This window comes from Grus americana, chromosome 2 (genome assembly GCF_028858705.1).
Source record: "Grus americana isolate bGruAme1 chromosome 2, bGruAme1.mat, whole genome shotgun sequence".
Lineage (NCBI taxonomy): Eukaryota > Metazoa > Chordata > Aves > Gruiformes > Gruidae > Grus > Grus americana.
In genome coordinates, this window is record NC_072853.1 from 104,168,884 (window position 1) to 104,194,224 (window position 25,341).

General features: G+C 38.6%; 1 protein-coding gene across 3 annotated transcripts in view; it reads right to left on the minus strand.

Moving 5' to 3' along the window:
• Nucleotides 1-7,331: 7,331 nt before the first annotated feature.
• TGFBR1 (transforming growth factor beta receptor 1) overlaps nt 7,332-25,341 on the minus strand; it is a 34,374-nt gene continuing 16,364 nt past the window's right edge. For 2 of the 3 annotated variants that reach the window (XM_054814390.1, XM_054814392.1), the window contains 5 exons: nt 21,752-21,919; nt 21,073-21,229; nt 14,876-15,000; nt 14,088-14,218; nt 7,332-11,757 (listed from right to left, as the gene is read on the minus strand). In XM_054814390.1, the coding sequence (XP_054670365.1) occupies nt 11,632-11,757; nt 14,088-14,218; nt 14,876-15,000; nt 21,073-21,229; nt 21,752-21,919 (707 nt within the window). In that variant the 3' untranslated portion in view covers nt 7,332-11,631. Of the gene's footprint in view, nt 11,758-12,069; nt 12,251-14,087; nt 14,219-14,875; nt 15,001-21,072; nt 21,230-21,751; nt 21,920-25,341 lie in introns of all 3 variants that reach the window. The other variant, XR_008575646.1, reaches the window with a different exon arrangement.

Sequence of the window (25,341 nt, forward strand, 5' to 3'; positions counted from 1 at the left end):
GCGGTTATGTCTTAGGAAAGGAATCAGGAACACAGAGCTAGTCTTGGAAGCTCCTTAAACACTATTGCTGCTTCACAAGTGCATGTGTGTCTATGCCTGGAGCAGACCAGCTAGTTTTTGCCATACTGCTTAGATAAGGCATGTGGATGCAACTAAAATCCTCAGGAGTGCAGGGGAAAAAAAAAAATCTCCAAATTTCTTCTAGATCTCCTGGCTTTCTGATCAAATATAGAATCTGCAGCAGCTCAGTCGCCACGTGTAAGCATTACTGTAACCTAGGACTGCATCAACCTCTAAATGAGAAACTCAAACTAATTTAGATCTATAAAGATTACAGTATCTCATAGGTTTTATATTTACAACAGGGTGCAGCTGCATTCTTAATCATGTCTAACAGATGCTGAAGGAAACCCATGTTGATATATACTGAAGCTAACGAGCTAGTACTTCAAAGTGCCATCACTGGTCTTTTGATTTAATTCTTTTTCTATCTTTTTGGTTTTCCTACGGGCTGTTGTAAACAAAGTATTCTTTAAAGCATAGATTTTAAGAATTCCAACCAGAACGGCTTTCTGTCTTTTTACAGTTAAAACAGGGATGATATGATCCTTTCACTCAAGATAACACTGAATGATCTCTAGTCTTGTAATCCTCCTTCCTTTTTCTCCCAAATTCATTAAAGAAATTACATCTAGCTACTGTTCAGATATTTCTCAGGATGATACCATAAAGAAGTAGACTTCTACAATTATTTAAGTCACTCATTAAAATCTTGCAATTGCAACTGATTTTAACTAGAAAATTAATACAAAAAAAATAAAGCATTAAAGTTTGCTCTATTTTACTGTATACTTTTGAACTGCTTTACGCATAAAAATCTAGGAGAGATTTTTAACATTAAGGATACTGGATTCACAGTACATACCAAGAGACATTTCATTCTGCAGACTTCAAGCACAAAATACAGATGTTTCATCTTGTAAATTTCAAGCAGAAGAGGCCAAAGCAAAAGCAATGACCTGTGAAGTGTTCTGTGTGAGGGGTGGACAAGTAAAGGAGCTCATTTCACAAATGGTCTGTGACAGATTCTCCCCCATCTAAGCAGATGGAAAGCCCTCTAGCCTGACACTTACAAGCAGCCAAGCAACCCTGCTTCATTGATCACTATCACCAAGGCAGTATAGTGTATATACAAGGCTGTCATACACAAAGACAGATTTGGTCCTGAAATGGATACATGGCAGTGTCAATTATTGACTATGTTACTTCAACCAAGTGTCCAACAGCGCAAGCAGTAGTTAGATTCATGGCAGCTGGAAAGTGGAGCCTGACATTTCCTTTGGGTTGAAAAGGGCTGGAGAAGAATGGCCGGGACTAGGAGAATTTGCTTTTAAAAATTATATTCTATTTTAAAACGAAGGCATTGTTTTTTATGCCAAGGGGCCACAGTCCTTTTATAATGCAACTGTTGATGCCAACTGAACTTGATCAACACTAACTGTAGGATTGCAGGGAAAGGGAGACCTACTGCTGGGATTTTCTCACTAAAAGTTGCTTATGAAGAAAGTCTCCAAGAGTCAGGCTGGAAGGAAAGCAAGACAGTTGCTCAAGAAATTGCAGAGAAAGATTACTTTTTCAAATAAACTAAAACAAACTAACTGCCCCCCACTTTCCAAATGGTTTTCTCACACGGAGCAGGAAATGCAACTGGTGCTGTCTCTTCTGTGGCGAGACGGGGAGCAAGCTGAGTGTGAGTCACTCAACAAACATGCTAGCAAGCAGAATTTTGCATTAGCTAAAAAGAGAGGGGGGGGGGAAGCAAGCAAGATAAGAACTGGAATTTTCTTTCTCCATACTACAACCCAAAATAAACACAAAATGCAACACAGTGTAATTATTCCCAGCAGAGATGATCTACTGGATGAAAAAAGATCCAAGCTGCCATTCACCTTCTAAAAATGAGAGTGATATGACATGAAGAACAGAAGTACTAATCAGTTGAACCACATATTAAAGAAGTTTCTTTGAGCCAGGTTTCAAATGATCTAAGGAAACTGCCTGTTTTTAGTTTAAGTGTATTGATTTTTAGCATAAATTCTTTTTTTAAAACAATTTGAAAGTACTTTCAGCTGCAGAATGCAACATCTTTGGAAGAGGAAACAAGAAAACATACATTGGGCTACAGGAAACTGGAAAAATGGCTGCAGGAACACATCATTACAAAGGAAGAAACCATTCAGAGCCTAAACTATATTATTTTTTATTTGTGTGAGAACTCAAAGACTAGCAAAATGGTGAACAAAGACAGGTTACTTACCTGGAACTTTTATTCAAAATGTGTTATCCTGTTAGTGCAGTTACACTGACATTATCTGTAAGCAAGCACTCAGGTAAATTTTACCATGAGTTTCCTTAGTATTGTACTTCAAACCTCCTGCATGCAACTGTAGCAACAATAAAGGGAGCAAAGCACCCACCTCCCCTTCCAGAGAATTCTCTTCACCAAAGAACCAGAAGATTTGGACTTTAAAAGAGAAGGCTGTGAGCATACTGTACATACTGACAGCACAGCCTGAAGTTTAAAAAGAAATATAAAACTTTTTCTCAATACTCCCTCCTTGTTCTTCAAGTTCAATATTATTGAGATTTTTCAAGAACTGGGCAGTACTTACTACAGTACCAGTGACAATGTGCACAACAACCCTGAAGAGTCTGTAAGCTACTGCGATCACGTGAGCCTTTGCAAGAAATGGAAGATAGCAGTTTGACAATATTATTGCAGTGAAGACACTAACAGTGCATGGATCTTTCAGGCATGGATTGATGAAAATGAGGTTCTCTGTTAGGCCTCAGGTCTGCCAATACAAAAATACTAAGCATTCTAACATCTAGTGTGGGAAGCACCATCTTTGCAAAACAAGCATAGGCAAAGCAGTTTCCTGAAAAAAGGTAAGAAAAAAGTAGCTTGATTTCACAAAGAATTGTCCAGAGAGGTTCAGGAACTGAATCTCACTGACCCTTCTGTTAATAGTGTCAAAAGGTCATCTTCATAGAATAAGATAAAGTTTCAAAAAACTTCTCTTCTAGGAAGGAGAAGGTCAGAGACCCTGTTCCACAGTAGGGCATTAATGGAAGAAAGCATAGCTGGATTCTGCTCTTTGGAAACACGTAAAAATTAGAGAGCAATTGTGGTATCAAAGACTTCCTATGTTGCCATTCCTTACCCTGTTCCTATACAAATTAAGAATTTTACTACAGGACTACACCCATGAGTTTCCCAGGCCCACAGAGCAGGAGAGAATGGAAATCCATAACTCATGAAAAAATGCATGAATGCAAATTTTAAAGTGGAGAAGTCCAGAGCAGTAAGCAAGCTCTAACAACTCAGACTCAACTTGAAATTTATCACCAGTTCTCCCTTCACCTCAACTTTTCTTAAGACTGTTACTGCTTCTGTCTTTTAGGGTTTTTTTTTTAGTTTTTTAGATATCTAACTTAGAAAACATCTACTTTGTGGTTTCAAGTATGTTAGTCCCTGTGGGCAGATGACTAACGTCAAGAATCAACACAGTTCTGGAAGTACAAACTTCTATTGCCCAAGCTGTAAGAGGCAGGTATATAATCTCAAGAACTGCACTGGGTCACAAATACAGAATCACAGAATTGTTTTGTTTGGAAAAGGCCTTTAAGATCATCAAGTCCAACTGTTAACCTAGCACTGCCAATTCCACCACTAAACCATGTCCCTATAGCACCACATCTACAGAGTCTTTTAAATACCTCCAGGGATGGTGACTCAACCACTTCCCCGGGCAGCCTGTTCCAATGACTGACAAACCTTTTGGTGAAGAATTTTTTCCTAATAACCAATCTAAACCTCCCCGGCACAACTTGAGGCCGTTTCCTCTTGTCCTATCGCTTCTTACTTGGGAGAAGAGACCAACACCCACCTGGCTACAACCTCCTTTCAGGGAGCTGTAGAAAGTGATAAGGTCTCCCCTCAGCCACCTTTTCTCCAGGCTGAACAACCCCAGTTCCCTCAGCCCCTCCTCCTAAGGCTTGTGCTCTAAACCCTTCCCTCAGCCCCTCCTCCTAATACCTGTTCTCTAGACCCTTCACCAGCTTCGTTGGCCTTCTCTGGACACGCTCCAGCACCTCAGTATCTTTCTTGTAGTGAGTGACCCAAAACTGAATGCAATACTCGAGGTGCGGCCTTCACCAGTGCCGAGTACAGGGGGACAATCACTTCCCTAGTCCTGTTGGCCTCACTATTGCTGATACAAGCCAGGATGCTGTTGGCCTTCTTGGCCACCTGGGCACACTGCTGGCTCATATTCAACTGACTATCGACCAACACCCCCAGGTCCTTTTCCACCACGCAGCTTTCCAGCTGCTCTTCCCCAAGCCTGTAGCATTGCATGGGGTTGTTGTGACCCAAGTGCAGGACCCAGCACTCAGCCTTGTTAAACCTCATACAGGTGGGTCTTGGCCCATTGATCCAGCCTGTCCAGATCCCTCTGTAGAGCCTTTCTGTCCTCAAACAGATCAGCTCTCCTGCCCAACTTGGTGTCATCTACAAACTGACTGAAGGTGCACTCGATCCCCTCGTTCAGATCATTGATAAAGATATTAAAGAGAATTGGCCCCAGTACTGAGCTGTGGGGAAAACCACTTGTGACCGGCCACCAACTGGATTTAACTCCATTCACCGCAACTCTTTGGGCCCGGCCATCCAGCCAGTTTTATAGCCAGATAAGTGTATGCCCATCCAAGCCATGAGCAGCCAGTTTCTCCAGGAGAATACTGTGGGAAACAATGTCAAAGGCTTTACTGAAGTCCATGTCAACAACATCCACAGTGTTTCCCTCATCCACTATGCAGGTCACCTTGTCATAGAAGGAGATGAGGTTGGTCCAGCAGGACCTGCCTTTCATAAACCTATGGTGGCTGGGCCTCGGATTTAAAAAGAAGATAGTCTGCACAGAGCACAGCCTGACCAGCCAACTATTTACATGCAATCTCTCTTTTTATCGTCTTATCCTTCCATTTTCCCATGCTCCCTCCTCTCCAGATCACCTAAATCTCTCCTTTTCCCCACCCTTTGTTTCTCCCCTACACACCCCATAAATCCTGCATCCTCCTCTGACCAAAAGGCATGTTTCTAAAGCCTTCTCCCCTCATTTAAACACCTAAAGAAATATATTAGGTATTATATAAAATTAAAACTGAGTATCAACTTACATGCCCAATTTTTCAACAGGTTCCACAAACTTTCTGCTACTGGCAACTGGAGAGCTCTTTTCAGTATTGTAATTGAGCAATGTGTCAAGGACATTGAATCTTCATCGCCATATACATATTTTAGTACCAATAAATACTGCAATTCTGCACAGGACCTTATCAGCACAGCTTGCTCTGGCATTTTTCCTCTTCAAAAGAGAGGTAATGATTTCAGGTACTATTACATCTCAGAAATTAGGGATTTGAAACAGTATATTCAAGAAATCTCAGGAAGACTCAAGGTTGTGGGTTGCCCAGGGACTTCTGGACACTTTGTGGCCTAGTCAAGTTAAGGAAGGAAATACTGTGCCTACATTTTTCCAACCTGGAAGACTTGGGAACAACTCCAGCCACTCCAAGCCAGAATTACATAAAACTGCAGCAGTCCATCAAATCACTAAGGGGATTTACAGTGTAGTATTTTAGTAACTCCAACAAAACGATGAACACTTATACAATTTCCACAACAAAAATGTTCTCTAAGCAGTACAAGCAAACCAACACACCTTCCACATGCCTCTTAACTGACAAAACTCTGCAGACACACAGACTGAGCCCACTGTTCACCAAAGGAGCCCTCCTGCAATATCCCACCACACAAGTGGTCACCCAGACACCTGTAAGAGTTATGCTACAGCGTGTACCCCTACAAAATGTGCCCATGCCTATGTGCTTCCCTGCTGTTAGTATCAGTTAAAACATCACAGCTTGATAAAGAAGGCTAGTTAGAGCACTGAATAAGAACTTTGGAATTTTTAATTTCCTATTTAAAAGGAATCTATTTTCTACCAGGACCACCCTTACACTATCCTATAGTTACCTGGTACATTACTGTACATCAGTTACTCATTTCACAAAAACTGATAAAAGGAAAACTGCAATATTTACTTGGTACTGCATAAAAGTGGTTTGTAATATACTTTAGGTATGCTGCACATACACAAAATATTCTTCAGTGCAGTGGGTATTAAAAAGAACCTATTTCAACAGCCCCACACTTTAAAAAAATTACATCAGGCAAAACCAACCAGCTGGAAGTCTACCACTCCTTATCCTGACTTGTAATCCAAGCTGAAATCAGCATCTCCTCTCAAATGATCTTAAAACATCCTCACATCTAAGTTACTTGCAGTAATTGTTTGCTGTTCATGGATTTTCAGTTAGGTTCAGTCCTTCAAAGCATGACACTAAGAAGACTATTTAATAAAAGCTAAGCTTGCTAGACAGCAATATTACTATGCTATTTCCAGACCATACATTTTCTCTGCTAGGAAATGTATGACAGGGACTCAGGATTTTACAGAATTTTGGCCACTTGCAGTGGTAGGAGATATCTTCCTTTAGCCACTCATAGGAAGAGAGGCATGTTCTCAGCCAAATAATTATACCTCCTGTGAAAGAGTTTAAACAGGAACACAGCATTTTGACATAGCTTTTGGCTTTATCTGGACACCTTATGGCTTCCCATTTTGGAGAAAGTTTGCTGGAAGAAGTGCCTTTTGGTAATTCTGTCTAGTCATTTCTGAGCCAAAATTAATGGATGCACGTGAAGTTATGGAAGGGGAAGATGTCCTATTTTTTATGTCTACACCTTCACCTTCCTCCAGAAATGCAACACCAGTCTAAAATTGAGTTTTGTACAGAAACAATCCACTCAAACACAAGCTGATTCTACTTGCTGTTCTGTGATGCGCTGAGGTCAGCTGTTTAAGTAGTCTGAAATTCTCAGCAGCTCTATTACTTCTGTGTAAATATAAACAGAGAGAAGGAACACATTGTCAGTAGTTATTTCATCCAAGAGATCAGAGATACCAGCAAGGTACTTATTCAAATATTATTGTAGGACACAAGGAAGATGAGGCACTTTATCATTATCCATATAGCATACATGAGATGGATCATCTCCGCATTAGCGTACTCCTTTACCACTTTTATACCAGCAGAAATTCCTTCTAAGGAATTCAAAGTAAACCCACATTTAGCCAAGTAAGAACATCACACCCAAGCCCATACCTACCTGCAACATCTTCCTCTGAAAGACAACTCACACATTTTGAAAAAAGTTATTTATTTTCACTGCTTTAATCTCTCTATTGTAGTGTTAGCACTTAACATAACCATCCACTCTTCTACTGTCCTATTTACAATCCATTGAAATGTATACTCTACAAATACAATACATATTTTCAGAAATGTAAGGGAAATGCACAATTTCGTAAGGTTTAAAAAAGTGACACTCATCTGTACAGGATCCTCAAATCATCCAAAAAGCAAAATTTACAAGGCAGTATCCACACAGCTATGTAAGGGCAGGTGCTACAGTGACAAAGCAGCGAACTTGCTAATACAATAAAATACAGAAAATTAAAGTGTTTTGGGGCACCAGATAATACATTTAGTACCGCTGAAATTGTAAATTTAGTAATACCCATCATTTCTAGAAACACGGAACTGCAAACCTGAAGAATGTTCTGAAAAATATTAAACATTATATACACGAGGTAAATGTACCTTGGTCTTTTAAGAGGTAATTTGAGTTTAAAGCAACTGATATGGTGAAGTTTTTTTTTCTGTTTTGTTTTTAAAACACAAAATGATTAACACCTTGCAATCCTTTCAATGGCACAATATAAACAAGGAACTAAAAAGTGAATTTCATGGCAATCACACTCAGAACCATTACTGAAAATAAAAATGGCCTCTTATTTCATTTGACACCTTCATGTCCCCATACAGTCAATCCCAATGTATTTACCCTATATACAAAGTCTTTCTTAGGATTACAAGTGGAACCATTGGAGGGTGACAGTGTGTCATACTTGGAAAGTCAGCTTGAGAAACATCCCAGAATTCCAGCTTTTAAGGTTGGAAGGTCCCTGAAGAATTCCAGCATTCCAAAAACAATGTTTCAGGCTTCTCAGGTTCAGACCATTTCCAATGCTCCTTATTCTCCATATCCTCCTGGTCACAAGTCTGTAAACCAAACTGAGGCTTCGATGCTACTAAAATGTCAAATTGATTAAATCCACAAAACTTAGGTGAATGTGTAACATATGTAGTATTTACAATAAACATTTGCATCAGTATTCATCAGACACTGTTTTGGTATATACTTGAAATGATACAAAATTAATATTTTGAATGCTAAAATATTTTGGTCCCCCTGGATTTCCAAGAGCAGATCTGGTGATATTACAATCTTAATTTAAAAAATACTTATGTGTACCTGTGTCCATATATATAAGATATGATCTTACACAGGTAAGATTTAAAGTTACATAATATATACAGACAGAGCCTTTGTAAAAGGTGTTCAGTTTATATAATGGAAAAGAAGAACAAAGCTTGAAGTTGTGGTGTCAAAACTGAGGATACCTATAGCTCTATTCAGAATTTTCCTGTTCTGCATTCCAATATGAATAAGGCTGTCCCGAAATAACATTCCTAACATCACACACTGTATATCAACATCCTTCCTGTGCTTTGTTTTTACAAGCTTCTATTACAAAAAATTACAACAACGTTAAGAATAGCTGCTAGCAATTCAGGAGAATGAAGACTAGTAGGTGGCTGAGATTAAATCTATGTAACAAACCACTATACAGTTGACTGAATAATTTGCATGCCATGATGCTGGTCAGCTGCTGTAGATTCTCATATAAAAGCAACAGAACTGCTCCTTCTCTTTTAGGAAACTAAACATTATGGTGATGAGGTTTTGTAAGTGCTAAAAAAGTCACTAATGAAATTATTTGATGAATTATATTAGAAGCTCTCTCATGTTACCATGAAGATTACTATAAAGATCTGAAACACGCCAGCAGCCTGATGATTCTGAAGTATGAACTATACCATTTGTATCTATGGTAAAGATCCAGGTACGCCTATGAAAAACTCAAAATTTAACAAAGTTAAGAAATTGTTTAACTAGGAAGCCTTTGAAATTAGTATGGAGATACAGTAAGTTCTTTTTTGACACTGACCTGTTTTCTTTAACTATTTATCTAGATACATCGAACTTGTTAGAGAAGCATGTCAAGTAGATAGCCTTGGGAGTTTAGTTATATTCAATCATTTTTTTAGGCTAGTCATAGTTGAAAAAACTGTGGTGTACAGTTGTCCATTTGCACAATGGCATAGTTTATTTAAAATACCTACATGGAATCATTTTTGATCCAGCTTTGATTGATAGAGGCCTGAAGCACATAAGCCTGACTGGTCAGATAATGCCAAGCAAACAAAAGTGTGACAGCTGTACACATGTTTAAACCCAATTGTTTTCCAAGAACTTCTCTTACTTTTTCCTCTTCTCCTGGAAGCTATCTTCCAGTATGAGTAAACTCATCCATAAAGGTGGTTGAATAAAGCATTTCATTAGCTGCAGTTCAACTTCTGAAGGTCTGTGATTCCTGCATCATTTAAACTTACCTCCAAGCAAGCACTAAGAATTTGGAAATATGCAAGAGTTAGAGTGCTAAGGCTTATCTTGGCTAAGTCTTATGTCACCTATATAGCCTCTTGCTAGGACCCATCCATCTTACTGCTTTAACTATCATACATCACAGACCATGGAACACAATCTTGACTATGCTTCTGTTAGCAACCACCCTGCAACTACTACTAGCGTTGTGAAAAACTCAGTGGACTGTATGCTGAAGAATGAAAAGGAAATAGAAGTAAGGCTGCCATGTGTGTTGCATAATCGGATGGATACTGATGTGTTCTGCAGAGTAGGAGGTTAGGTGGCATATTAATTACCAGGCACATTTACATACTGACATACTACTGAGTGTTTTGGACATAAATGAAACCAAAGGTCAACCAGACTCTTCCTAAAACTGCAATTAAAAACCACATCCTGGTAACAGGAGTTTTTTTAAAGAGAATTTTCCACATTAATTCCTCCAGTCTCCTCCAGAAATTGTACATTTGGGAAAGAAGCAATCAAATTTCTAAACAAGTTTGCGAAAATCTTGTGATATCCTCAAAATCTCAGTCAATTCTTGACTAAAGCCATGCATGTTCTTCTGTGTTCTTATGACAACACAAACCACTATAAGCTTTGTTTTTGTAACTATGAAGAGGATTGCTGGAATCCTCTGGTATTTGTATCCAAAGACCTGCAGCTCACCACTTTCTGTGTATGAGGCACACACAAAATATATGCACATAAAATTTAAGCAGCTTTGAACTTTCTGGTACAAAAGCCCAAATAACTTCTCCCTAATTACAGGTGCACTTAATCCTTGTTTAATTGAAATACTGTTCTTTGAGCCTTAAGACTCTGCAGAACTGCACAGAAAATATGCTTTCCATATTTGATTTAATGAAGCAAAATCTCGCTTAAGAACATCTTACTCTTGCTACTTTTCTGAAGCAGACAGGTACTTCAAGCATTTTAGAAGTACCACTTGATAAAAAAATCTTATATATAATTATGACTCATGACTTGACAGTTACAAAATATGACAGTGAATTAACTAATTTACACTATTTAAAACTCCTACAGTGGTTTAAACAGTCAGATTTTGGTAAAATTAAAGGTATTCTGCAAATTATGTACTCGCTGAAACGAGTGTGAACTAGATCTTAGCTAGGCAAAGAACAGTTGATTTTTAACTTGTATTTTCGAAACCAAAAGTACCATAGGCTTTGTACGCTCCTATTGTTTTGCATTAAAAGACTCAAAAGCGGCACTTACTGGTATAATACAATCTATTTTGAAGGCAATGTAATGTTCTGAAAAAGTGGAAAAAACCCAGTAATCATGTATAAAGTATAGTTGCATAAATTATGTTCCCACAACTGAATGAGGTCCATTTGTAAATCAAGGTAAGAGTCCAAAAGATAGATTACCTTAATAGCTAGCAAAGTATACTCCAACAGTACATTCACAATCTGAATCAAAGAACTGTGACAGCGGTTCAGAATAGTCAATGTACTAGCCAGGAATAAAGTTGCTTAAAGAGCTACCAATGCACTCTAGGACAATATAGGGAACCGGTTCCATTTTAAAAGTGACCTCCAATTTTTAGTACAGTTAACTAGAAGTTAAGACCAGCTATCAACTTTGCAAATAAAAAATTATAGATTAATAAAAATAAAACTAGACTACACAATGTTTTGTAAGTAACCTGGGAAAGAGGTTCATAGTGCACAGAAAGGACTCAACACAACTGTTTAGCATGTCCACAAAAATCCTAATAAGTGACGTTCCTATGAAGTACTAAAAGGCAGCAATATCCTTCTGTTCCCCCAATGAGGTAGAACAATTAACCTTCTTAACACGCCACTCTGGTGCAGATATGGATTTTTTTTTTTTTACAGTATTCTTCGGTAGCAAATCCAGGATTACATCTTTATCCCCTCCTGTTGACTAAGTTGTGATAACGTTTTCTTAATGCGCAAAGCTGTTAGCCTAGCAGCTCCGTTGGCATACCAGCATTCCCGCATAATCTTTGCCATTACTCGTAATGCCTGCAAAGGAAAGACAAGTAATTATACGTACTGCTGTTCCAATGTAGCCCATGCAACCTCTGTTCTGCTTTTGCCTCTTCATACATTTCTGAAGTCTATTACTAGCACTACAGCTGCATAGAAGAGTGTCTTCTATAAGAAACTCATTATTACTTTATTTACAGAAAAATTATTTAAAATACTGTAGAGCAGAACTAGTATTTTTCAGTAGAATTTCAGCCCATACAAAAATATTTTAATGAAAAATTAGCTTGTCTGTAACTGTTTTCTGAATTTTTGCATTAGACAAGAATACACTCTTTTAAATTGTACCTTCGGTTGAAAAGCAGTAATGAAATAGGAGGTACTCTGTATTACACAGAAGTACTGTGTAGCTGGGAATGTACTCAATCACTTCCTTCAGTCATAAATTGCTTTTTAAGGAGTTAATTCAATGTATAGCAATTCAGAAGTTTATCAGCTGTCTTCTTCAAATTGAAGCTCTGTAATGACTCTGAAGGATAAAAACACTCCAAAAATTTTCAAAACAGCCATTCTTTGAAATCTGTGAACACTACTACACAAGTAACAATGCAAATAACATTAAAACTTAAGATGAAATAAAGTAATAGCTCTACATTCCAAGATTTTACACTCAAAGCTGTATTACACTGAGCTGCAAAGTTTGCAGGATTGGAATGGTGGCATTTAAAAAATGACTCTCCAGTCTGTCGGTGTGTATCATCCCCTTTCTCTCCTACCTGCATTCTCTTGCCCAATCTCTTAATCTGAGCCTTCACCCACATATTCATTTCACACATGCCATGACCCAATTCCCTCTTCCATCTAAAGTACATCGTATCTCATCAATCTCTTACTTGTACTGTAGCCTACCACAGCTATTCTCCTAAGCTCTGAATCAGAAAGCATCGGTTCTAGCCCTAGTTGGGTTCCTAGAGGAAGCAATATGAAGAAAGTTGACTGGAAAGGCAAGAGTTTGCTGCTGTGCACACTACTGCCCATGCAGTGACTACTAGCATAATGAACTCACCCCAGAATCAGGTAAGCATTTCTACAGAGGCATGGACAGAAGCAGTCACTATGTGCACACTTCAGTTCTACGTCTTTGGCTTACTAGATTCTCAGCTTCCTAACAACTGTGTTCATCTTTCAGTAAGTGCATACAGTACAAATTCAGAGACACATGAAGTACTAAGGTCATCACAGTTTCCTGAAGGCATGTGCTATTTTGGCCAGTCTGTAGGATATTCCTTTACTACACAATGATACCCATGAGTGAGAGTTCCAAGCAAGTATTCACATGAGGCAGCACAGCACTGTTGAAGATACCATTTGTGTACCAACAAGCAGCACTGCTCTGCTGGCAGGGTACTGAGCTGAAACTAGCAACTAACTTCTTGAAAGAGGTAACCAGACTAGTTACAAAACAATTGGCACAGACCTGATGTTTCTTTACTACCTCTGTCATGGGTTAACCCCAGTAGGTAGCTAAGCCCCACACAGTCACTTGCTCACTCCCTCCCAGAGGGATGGGGAGAGAATCAGGAGAGCAAAGGTGAGAAAACTTGTGAGTTGAGATAAAGACAGTTTAATAGGCAGAAAACCAAGCCAAATCAAAGAAAAACAAGCAATACAAAAACAATTGCCTGCCACCATCTGACTGATGCCCAGCCAGTCCCTGAGCAACAGCAGTCTCTGGAAAACTCCCCCTCCCCATTTTACTGCTGAGCATGACATTGCATGGTATGGAATATCCCTCTGATGAATTTGCATCAGCTGTCCCAGATGTATTCCCTCTCAGCCTTTTATGCACCCCCAGCCTACTTGGCAGTAAGGGGGCAGAATGAGAAATGGAGAAAGCCTTAAAGCTATGTAAGCATTGTTCAACAACAGCTAAAACATCAGTGTGCTATCAAACTGGTTTGGTCTCAAATCTAAAACACAGCATCATACAGGCTACTATGAAAAAAGTTAACTCAATCCCAGCCAGACGCAGTACAACCTCCAGTTGCACAATTTATTTGCAATAATGCTTCCTGTAAATTAAAGCTAGTCTGAATTATATTATGCATTAGCACCACCTATGCTTCACAGGAAGGGATTCTAGAATTCTCCACGCAGGGTTAGCTATTAATATTTAATGTAATTTCATGAAAATTAATGTATAACCAAGGATCGATGATGTTCAATAAAACCAATGTTCAGAAGGAAACGAAGTTCTCCTGGAAGCAAGCCTTCTCCCCTCAACAAGCAGCACAATTTTTAAGCCACTGAAATCAATAAAAGCTCTAGGCATCCATTAAAGCAGCTTTAGCAAGATTAGTTAATACCTCACAGCTCTGCCATCTGTTTGGAATATTGGGCCTTAACTTCTGCTCACACACAACTTTCCTCATTTCTTCAACAGAAGGATCTGAAGGAACGAGGTCATAGTATGGCAACTGGTAATCTTCGTGGATTCCTGTAATAGGTTGAAAATTTAGCTAACACTGAATTACACATTCTTCATGTATTACTGTGTTCTCTATCAGTACCCTACCATTTTTTTTTAGGGTTGTTATTTTTAAGAATTACATTACAATGACTGACAAATAAATTAAAAAAAGAATCCTTAACCATACCTTAGGAGCATTCGCATTACCCTTGAAGAATTTTTAATTTTGGAATGTATGTATTTGGAAAAGATGGAAGCTATATCAAATCTTTAATATGCTATACTAAAGACACACTTCTTGGAAGTACAGGATTTATAATAGCATGTTTTATTTTAAATAAGGTATGGATGTTATCTGAACACATTATAGCTAGCCCTTAACTGTGGTGTTTGCCCTTTGCTCTTAAGGATATTCAACTTCACACTTTTCTCCCCTCTATGTAAAGGTTTTAGAAAAAAATAACATAGACAAGGGTATTTCATATTTTATTGAAAAGGTATGGTTCTTCAGTTTCTAAAGAGGTTGAATAAACCAGTTATTTACAGGATTAAAAGTTAGAAACTCTGAGACATACTGGCTATTTCCTTACACCATTTTTAGAGCAAACTGTTTACTCAAGCTTATTCAGGTTAAGCTACTTATAATTCCTTAGTATGTCCAATTTTGTAAAGATTGTCACATACCACCGATTGAACATCGCCGAGCTATTTCCCAAAACACTAATCCCATTGCATAGATGTCTGCTCGTTTGAATGACTCAAAATGTTTCATATTTATGGAATCATCTAGAACTTCAGGTGCCATGTACCTATTTGCAATAAAAAAAAGAAAACATTTAATTCTATAAATACTTACTGTAGAGAGCGTTCAGTGCTACCAATCAGCTCAAAATCAAATTTATGTGGAAAAGGAGACAAAGGATTGAATAACCTTAATGAAGCAAATTTTCCTTTGTCTTTCAGTGCAAAGGGTATAATAAGTAAACTGAGAGGCACAAGCATAGGAATAGTGGGAATAAGTAAAATGTGTAACAATAAATAGAGCCATAAACCTGATAGACATGGGATAACAGAGACAATGACAAAGACCAAAAGTTCCCAGTTGCTAATTGCTGAGTTATTAAGAAACTCCAAGCATAGCTTTAGAAAGGGCCGGTCTGGACATTGTAACTGCTAATAAGCAGGAAACAAGAGGAACATGAGGACTGTGGATATTCAAGGGAGCCTGTGGGACTATGCAATGCTTATCAAGGAATGTTTAGGAGAAGGTAACTGAGAGGAACAAAAGTGGGGCAATAAATAGAAAAGTATATCAAAGGGCCCAGCTGCATAAACATTTGCCAGTCACTATGCTTGTCTGACCAAGCCCTGCACCTGCTCACCACAGTGTACCTGGTCTTTTTATTAAATCCTATCTTTCTATGCAACTTCACTCTCAATCCCATGTGCATGTGTGCTCTAAGGACTATACATAGACATGAGTGAATTCAGGGCTAGCAAATGGAGTCAGACAAAGGATGAAGTTGCCCTTAGGCCTGGGGTGTCAGTAACTGGAGAGAAGGAAGGCTTCAGCATCAGCAGCTGGAAGGGGAACCACAGGTCTTAGGAGCATGCATCTACAGCTACTGTGAGAGGGGACAAGCATGAATGAATTCTGGGCCAGCAACTGCAGTCAAGACAGTGGGTGAAGGCACCCCCAGTGCCAGCAACTGGAGCAAATGAGGGTCTCTGCTTCAACCACTGAAGTAGGACCATGAGTCACAGACTTTACAGTCACATGCTTACAGGCACCATCTACAGGGGAGAAGTGGGATGAGAGAAGCCTCAGCACCAGCAACTGGAGTGGGAATCACAGGTCATAAGGTCTACATGCCTGGGTGCCAGCTGCTGGGGGAGGCTGGAAGATTTCTGTTTCCCCCAAACCTGGTATATGTGTCAGGTGTGCATGGGTATAATTCACTAGCAAACTTCAAGCTGGTCCAGCCAGCAAATAGATGGTCTAGGCAGGGATGTTTGACAGGGGGAGGGCTTGCACTGTTGAGAGAATCTATGCATGTAGGCATTCATATGATGAGCACATGCATCAGTTTGCTACTGCGCACTAACCCAGCCCGGCTGCTATGTAAGAGCACAGAAGAGGGCATTAGACACACCAAGGGTTGTACTGGTAGTTGAGGGATTCATAAACATGCATGGGCTTATGAGGCTACAGAAGGGAGTGTGTATGTTTTCACTAATGAAGTTCAATCCTGATCAGCTGAAGAGAAGGAAGGAGACTTGGCTGTCTATACTTATATTTTATACAAGTTCTGACAGTGTTTTATGTGGGTGTTGAAGATAGCACATGGCATACAGCAATCTGTGTCATCAGCCCTGTCAATATTGTATGTTTCTGTATGCCCAGCCTCACTACTGGTTGAATCCCAAGTAAGAAAGCAGCAGCCACATCCCAGGGCCTGGGATGGACAGAGCCCCAGCCCTTTGGACACATCAGGCTGGGCTCCAGAGGCCAGGCAGGAAGAAGCCCCAGCTCCTGGAATCTGCTGAGATATAGCAGCCACTTATGACATCCCCTAGCAAGGCTAGAGAGGGAATAGACATGAAGGGCTGGTTAAAAAGGCAGCACTGTTAAGGATTCCTTGCGAACAAAGGCTCCCTATCATTGCAGTAACTGCTTCATCATAAAAAAAAGCCTGACATAGTTTAAATATTAAATCCTATTTGGGTTACACATTAAAAACTGTGCTCACAATAAAAGTTTACTTTATCAACATTTCCTGCAACACAAAAATCTGTGACGGACTTTCAACTGAGAAACGGGGACTGAAAGCTAGTCATGGCATCCAAGTGACTGTTACATTGTTTAGTGACTAGGCCTAATGTGGGAACACGAAGCAAAACGCCAGCATGGACCACACTGTGAGAGTTACCAACAGCAGCATCCCCGGTTGCTGGAAAGAGTGAACGGTATTTATCAGTCAACATCAGTTATAGTATTGCACTCTCAATCTGGTATAGCTCTGGCAGCTAAATCCAGTATGTAATGGTTAGCAGAGTTCAGTGTGTTTCTCCACATCACTGCCCCATCAATCTCAAGCTGACATATTAATGAAGCAGGCAAACAATGATATCAGTTAACTGGTAAAGCAGCACAACACACATACTGGAGTGGAATATAGTGTCAGGCAATAGCTCAACCTCTGGACCAGCCACAGAAGCCTGTGCACAATTTCATTTAATCAACATAATATTAGGATTTTCTTATCCTAGTACCAGGGATGGTAGACAGAATACAAGACACTACTTAAATTTCAGGACTATCAGACCTTTCAGAATTCTCTCAGTGCTACTGTGTCTTATGGTAATGACATACAAGGAAGCAAGGGCTATCAACAAAAGAGCAAAAATGCAGCCAGTAGTCCAGAACTTCAACAAGGGATGCTGACATGAGTTTTCCTAAGCACCATACAGGCATGTAAGTTCCCAACAAGCGATAAACACAGCACAAGCAGAGGACAACTGTCTAAAGAGTAAGGTTCATTTTGACAGTGTTTACTGAACAGAAGCAGAGTCTTAAGTTTACATATGTCACAATCTTTGATATGGACAAGGCTCAAATTATTCTGGGCCACTTGTATCAAAAGCTTTAAAACTTGCATTCTTTATTAAAAAGTTCTCCAAGGATTTTGCATTATTGGATAATCCTCTTATACTACTTCACACACTTGATAGTACACCAATCAGCTTTGGGTCTAGAAGACAGACTATTTAATCTATATCTTAAGATCATATGGGGATAAGAAGAGTGATGGAGCTGGAAAAACACCAAACCAGAAGCCCCAACGATTTTGCAAGACTGTCAGAATAACATACAAGCAGTAGATTGTCTCAGTTTCTGTAAATCATCCTAAGGACAAGGGTTTTAACAGGAAAGACCATAAGAGGCCTGAATGTGGCAATGGAGCTGAATTCATACCCTCAAAAGAAAAAGAGTCCCTCCCCCAATATAACTTCCATTGAATTTATTGGCAAATTGACCTCTTACCATGATCCTCCATCAATGCATTTAGATTGGCTTTGGCTTCCATAACTCAGAATGGTGACTGACTGCTCAAAAAGTCTGAGACATTATTGCTGGAACAAGAGAGGCGAAAGGCAAGTAGGTCATCTAGTGCAGTTAGCAGATTAGCCGTTCCACGGCTATCAGACAAAGGGAGAGAAACATGCATCTCCTTGTCAACTTATGTATTGGAAATGCACTGCTTGTCAGAAACAGTATTTCAGGTTCTGGAGAGAACTACTCTACATAGACTAACTTTGACCTTCTGAACAAGGTCTGAAGCTCAGTACCATCCAAGAATGAAAGGATAAGTCTACAAAGAAGCTCACAAATTATGTTGAGCATAGCCTTGCCAAACTTTGGATGCCCACTGACCTCTTCCCCCCACCCCTTTTAGTCCAAAGAGCTCTGTATTTGTTACTTAAGTTTCTTGTACAACTTAGAGAGCCTGATGTCAAACAGGACCCACACAGAACATGTTGAGTGAGACATCTCCCTTCACCAAGCCAGTTTTCCACAAGCATAGCTAGAATTCTGCTCATATTTGGTTTAGGTAAACTGCAGAAAAGCACCCATGTTAATGTGTAATTTGCAGCCAAAATTCTTTTAAACACAGCCTATTTCAACTATCAAAATTAACAGTTGGGCCACACTTCAAGTAAGAAAAGAAAAAGGAGAATTAGTCCTTTTTTCTTTTAATTGCTTCGGAGTGAGAGGGGGATTCTATTTCCTTCTCAGTTTAAAGCTCACATTCCCTGCTTTATGCTGCAGGCTGAGCTGTGAAAGCACAGAGTTCGCACCCTCTGGTAAAGCTAAGCCTCTGAACAGAAAAGAAAGATTCCTTCAGTCAGAGAAAAGGATCAGTCTGACTCAGCACTTATATCACTCACCCAAGAAAGAGTCCTGCTTGCTCCCTAGACCAGGCATTTTATACAACAATCATTAGATAAATATGAACTTAGTCAAATCTCCCTGAACTTGCACACAAAGCTTCCATGTGCAGAAGAGGTACCAGCAGTGGCAATCAATGGCAGTTAAAATTGTCATTGAACAGGTAATATCTGAACTTTATTATGAAAAATTAACCAGAGGTGCAGAGTAACTTACCTAAAAACACAGGAGGGAAGAGGGGACCAAGCCTTTTATGAGAACGAACAATTGTCAGAGGTAGAAGTGACTAATGTCTTTAAAGTGGGAAACAGACTTAGTCCTGCTGCTGCCCATTGCAGCAAGACAGTTGCTACAGTTTTACCCTTGTGAAGCTAAGGTAGATGAAAAGCAATTTAATAGCGCCTATACAAGATGAGATCTTGTAAGTGGGATCTACAGACACAGCTGAAAGAACGCTTTCTCCAAGGACTAAAGTAACAGATATGCCTATCATTTTTCTTTGCATGTAAAAAATACTAAGTCACACATGGTACATGCCTTGCACACAGCCAAGTTTGTGATGACAAATGCCAAAGTAGTCTGCTGTTTTACTACCAATGATTACTGCAGACTTTGAGAAAGAATAATGCCCAGTACTTTGTGATCTAGTAGTAGTTCAGAAAATAAATCTCATCTGACCATTTGTGTGGTATTTTTAAAGCTGACAAAGGACTAGTACAGCAGAGCTTTAGAACAAAGTAATTTCAGTGATATAATTGTCATAAAAATAAATTTTCAGTACATGTTCCAACATGTTTTGGTTTTTTTCTTCCAAAAAAAGGCAGAGCTAAAGGGGCATCCTAGTTCATTGTAAAACCCTAGTCACACCCTGCCCTTCCCCTACAGTATCACTCACTAAAGGATATATAAAAAAATATTTTTTGTGTATGGATTAGAGATTGGGCAACATCAACACCAAGTCTTCTCCAACACTGCTAGGGCATATGCTGAAGTTAACGTACAGACCCAAATCACTGGGCTCCCACACATTTCTCCATGACAAACTTCAGTTTGACATAACACTGAACCTATAGGCATCAAAAGAACAAAAAGTAGCCTATATCGCACAATTCTGTTGCTGTGGTTCACTGTTAGTGCTGCTATCTCTGTAAGCCGTATAGCTGTACAGATAACTAAAGGAAATAATCTTCTCTACAGAACAGCTTCCAGTTATTATTGTCTGAAGGTTCAGCAGTGATAAATTACAGCTAATAAGTTTAATTGCACTTGCGTTAAGTTAAACAGCTCCGAGTTCTTTTGAGGACAAGAAAATCCGTATTTCCAAATTCAGAAGTAGGCCTTTAACAGACAGGGAGTATACCAACTCATCCATTGATAATTCTATTTATGCATTAGATGACAAAGTTACTGTTGTGTTAAGTTCTCGTATTTCTCTCCGAAATGATCCCATGAAAGTCAGTGTCCAGGACTGCACCTTGTATGTTCTACCACATAGGCTTCACAGTGAAAAAAAAATCCGGCTTTTTACTTTCACTGTCAATATGTTGCCTTACACACTCCAGATTGTGCTGCAAGAAACATTTCCATGCAACACAAGCCAAAAAGAATAAAGCTATACCAGTGAAGTCTAAAACTATCATTCATGAAGTCTCTTTAATTGTTTTAATATATACTTGTGCCCTGCAATATTTTGCAAGTTTTTGCTATTTTACACATGCTAGTAATAGATACCAAGATTCAACATGCTTTTTAAGCACCTGCTGTCTAACTAATTACCAGCTGGCAAGGAACTGCCTAGGAACTCTACCTGCCATTATTTACATTTTCATGCTGCTTGTGTTGGTACCCACAAAAATCTTCTGTATTGAACAAGAAAAAACAAAGCATGTTGTAATAAAAGTTGCCTGACACATCACATTAGTGATTTTACCTTTTTGTTCCCACTCTGTGGTTTGGAGCAATATCAATTGTGTCTGTAGCTGAATCGTGCCTAACCGCCAATCCTAGGTCTGCAATGCAGCATGTTCCATTCTTTTTTACCAATATATTTTTTGATTTCAAATCTCTGTGGGCAATTGCTGGTTTGCCTGTAAGAAGGGAAAAAATAAAAATAAAACATCTGTTAGAAGAGCTAATTGTTATTATTCTAAGCCTTTATTTATTGCATACACATACTACTTGCCATAAAAAAGTTTCTAATACCTCTGGAAATAGATCCATAGTGCTATCGCAAATCAAAGTTAAGAATATACTACAGGCACCATTACTGAATGCGTTTTAATAAGTGTTTTGTAGGAAGAATTGTTACATCACAAAACCTGGATGTACCATAGAAAGGAAGGTAAAAAGCCTTCTAAACTAACAGAACTTCTTAATTTGGAAATTACCACATCTCAGACATTTTTCAGTTCACTCAGCTCTACAAGAGATTAACTTGGGTATCTGTGTCGAGTTCAGCTGCCTTCTCATCACATAAGTAGCTGTGCGCAAAGCAACTATACCCTGAAAAGGTTCTTCTAATTAAGAATTCTAGCAGAAAGAGCTATATATGTGTTATTTAAAAAAATCCAGTATTATCCACATGACAGACTGAATAGTCGTAAGATTACCTTGCGTGCCAACAATTTCCATGTGAAGATGAGCAAGACCACTGGCAGTGGACAAAGCTAATTTTATCATTCCTTCCACTGTTACTGTATACCTGTTCAGGTAATCAAAGAGTGATCCGTGCTCATGATAATCTGACACCAACCACAGCTGAGTCCATGTACCATTGTCTGCAAAATAACACTGGCATAAATACCACACACACAGAAGACAAGCAAAGTATATATGCCACTTTTATACAATGCTTATGAAGTACAAATTATGTTTTGCAATTAACCTCAGCCAATAAGACTCAAATCTTTACTTCTATCCCTGTAACATTTAAATGCCTCTATAAGGGGTGGGACTACCATGCAAGACTTTCTAAACAGCTAAGTGAGTATTCTTTTATTTAAACTAAAAGACATAGAAAGTCAATTCCACTATGATTCTGAGGTGAACTATTCAGTGTATTAGCCAGGCCCTGCCTTCCCCTAACTCTTCTGCTTGGGGGGGAACAGTGCTGAATGCATGACACAAAACTAATCCTATCACTATCGGTCTAATACAATGTTGTCCCATAAAAGGCTACCCATAAAAAAAATGTCTTTCAAGCTTTACCCCCATAACTCCTTCAGTCTTCCCATAACCTATCCAGCCTCAGCCTGGGAAATAGTTTTCACAGTTACCAGCAGCTGGTAGATTTTTCCTCCTGGAGTATGCTGCTTGCAAGCAGCAATCGGACACACTATGTAAAAATCAAAATCAAGTCCCACCTCTGGTGACCTCTAAGTTGCTGGCCAAAACTGAGGTTTCCAGGAGGCACAAGGGTAACGAGAATGAAAACCACTATGAGAAAAACAGTTTGCTGTCTGATTTTTCAATGAACTATTAAGAACAAGACAGGCCATAATACATTTGCAGGTATCTCAAGGCATACAAATAACAGGTAAGAACTACGTTGGTCACATTATTAAACCAGCGGACACAAAATACCTGCAAGTTTAAGCCACAGAGAGAAAACTATTAAAGGAATTCAAATCAAGAGGGAGGCAGAAGGTTTTTTGACCTAAGTAGAAACATACCCAAAAAGAACAATCCTGCCACCAAACAGGTTTTCCAATTTTATTATAAAAACAACTCTCATGCAGCAGATTTGAGAAGTGTTTTATGGCTAGCCACTTTTGTAGGAGAGTCTTTCATCTCTTTAGAAGACTAGTTATCCCATAGAAGATTTCAGCTGGACTTCTATCCTGAATGATATGGCCCTGTTCCCTAAGAACAAGTGAGAAAACAGCGCAAGCCAAAAAGATCTCATGTGGTAGTCCCTAAGGATTACCAAAATGCATACTCAAGAACTAAGTAGGAAGAATAAGGAACTAACTTCTGAATTCACTTCTATCATAAACATACTGAAAAATTTTTAGTTTCCAAATAGGAGGGTTTTACATTTCCTTCCCCTCTTCCTCCACTTGCCTCCCTTCAAATAACACACTTGACCCAGAAAAGTCAAAGGAACAAAATGCTTGATCTACAGATTGACGGAAACTACCTTCATATAAGTATACTTATTCTTATCTTTAAATTAGCACTTGGGTGGGGGTGGAAAAAAAACTTTCAAGCACTCCTTCTACTTGGATGTTTCTAGGGAAGCCAGTGATGCCATTAAAAAGAACTAAAGAAATCATTAAAAAGCCACCAAATGCTTCAGAGTAGGGAAATAAGAGTCTAATCTACACTCAGCTCTCATAATGGAAAGAGAATTCTGCCTTGCTGCTTTCCTGGGATAGTCTCAACTAAGCTGTTAACTTAAACAAGCAAATGAAAGCAGTCAAATACTCTAACATGTAAAAGACTGTTAGAAAGCTGCTATGCAGTGGGAAGCTTCTTATAGTATGTCCACAGAAGTGACTCCTGAGCTTTGTGTTTTGTGGGGTTTTTTTAAAAAGGAAATTGATTTTTTTAATAAAGTATCTTTGATTTTATTGTTGGGACTGCTGCTTCTTTTGCTACTTCGCATATCCAAGCATGAACTTGTAGAACTCAACATACTATTAAAAGTAACTTTTTCCAAAGAGAATTACGGTCTCTGAAAAGTCAGTCCAACAGTATTAGCTTCACTGAAACAGTTTTAAAGAACCATTAAAAACAGGTTTGTGTTCATAGACATATAAAAGGTGCTCTCAAACACACATAGTCAAAGAACTCCAAAAAGGTGTAGAAGTTCAAAGTAAACTTAATGAGAATATTCTCTTCACTCAGTTTTATTTTACTGCTTTACCAGTTATGACCCTACATTGCCTGAAATAATCCTCTCCTGAGCATTAACACTATACACACTCATTGCTTGACTATGTTTTCTTCTCATGTTTCTTATGAAAGAGATACCTCAACAAGTATCTAAACTAGAAAACAATAAGTAGGGAAATTAGTAATCTATTCAGATCTATTGTATTTAAACAAATCTAAAAGATGTCACAGTTTCTGAAGAATCATCATTGCTTTGAAGCAAGATTATAGTGTCTTTGCATCAAGTTCTTCCCCTCTTAACTCTAGGTGCCCACTTAAGAGAACATGCTTCTGATTACAGACCCTTCGACTTCAGTTTTATCTTATTTATTACCTGCAAGTCTTAATATTCATTCTGTTTTTTATCTTCCTTCCAAAGAAAATATAAAGCTGAGCTTACTATCCATTCTGAAAGGAGATATGATTCTTTCCTACTGTACGTTGTATTTGTGGCCCTACAACCAGGTTTTAAGAGGGGATAGTGTTACATCCAAGCTTACATGAATAACATGAATTATTGCTGCATTTCAGCTTGTCTGTAAATAAAGTGTCCAGCTATTAGATGGATCTACTACATTTTCTTTACCTTGCTGTATTTGACAAACTACACGTTCATTTAGTAATCTAAGCAGAACACATTATGATAACTTAAGTCTTCTTATACTGTTGACAGTAGTTAATTATTACCAAGTAGTAATTAACCCAACCCCAAGTATTTTTGGCTGCACAGTAAACAGCATCTGCTATGAAGCTTTCAACAGGATTTGCATTATCAGGTAATAAAAAGTAATTACACTCAGTAGTAATTACATACAGTAGCACAGCCTTCCATGACAAGGTAATCTAATTTAGTTCATATGCACATCATGATCAAGAATCTCAAGCAACTTCAGAATGTTCAAGAACATTACAAAAATTACATATGTTCTTGGAAACCTATTTAAGGGATTAATTATGGTTATTTCATCTGTTAGCAAGAAACCTGCAAGTATTTTAGGCGATCAAAATCACTCAGAAGTAAAAGGTTTTTCTTTTGCAGTTCTAACAAAATTTGAAATTCTGAGTAAAGAAAGTTTCAGATGTTGTTAGAAGATTGATTACAGTTTGAAAAAAATGTTAGTGAAGTCCAAGCAGCATCCATCTGAGACAAGCTGCCTCTCAAAGAAAGGCATTTGTACAATTGCTTTATCAAATACAGAATCAGGTTTCAATTAAAATTGAATTGACTGAATTCACTTAGGTGAAAAATGCTTTTCCACATTAGTACTAGCAAAATAAAAATTTGGACTTGGCACATGCTTGTTTTTAACCAAATACTAGGTTT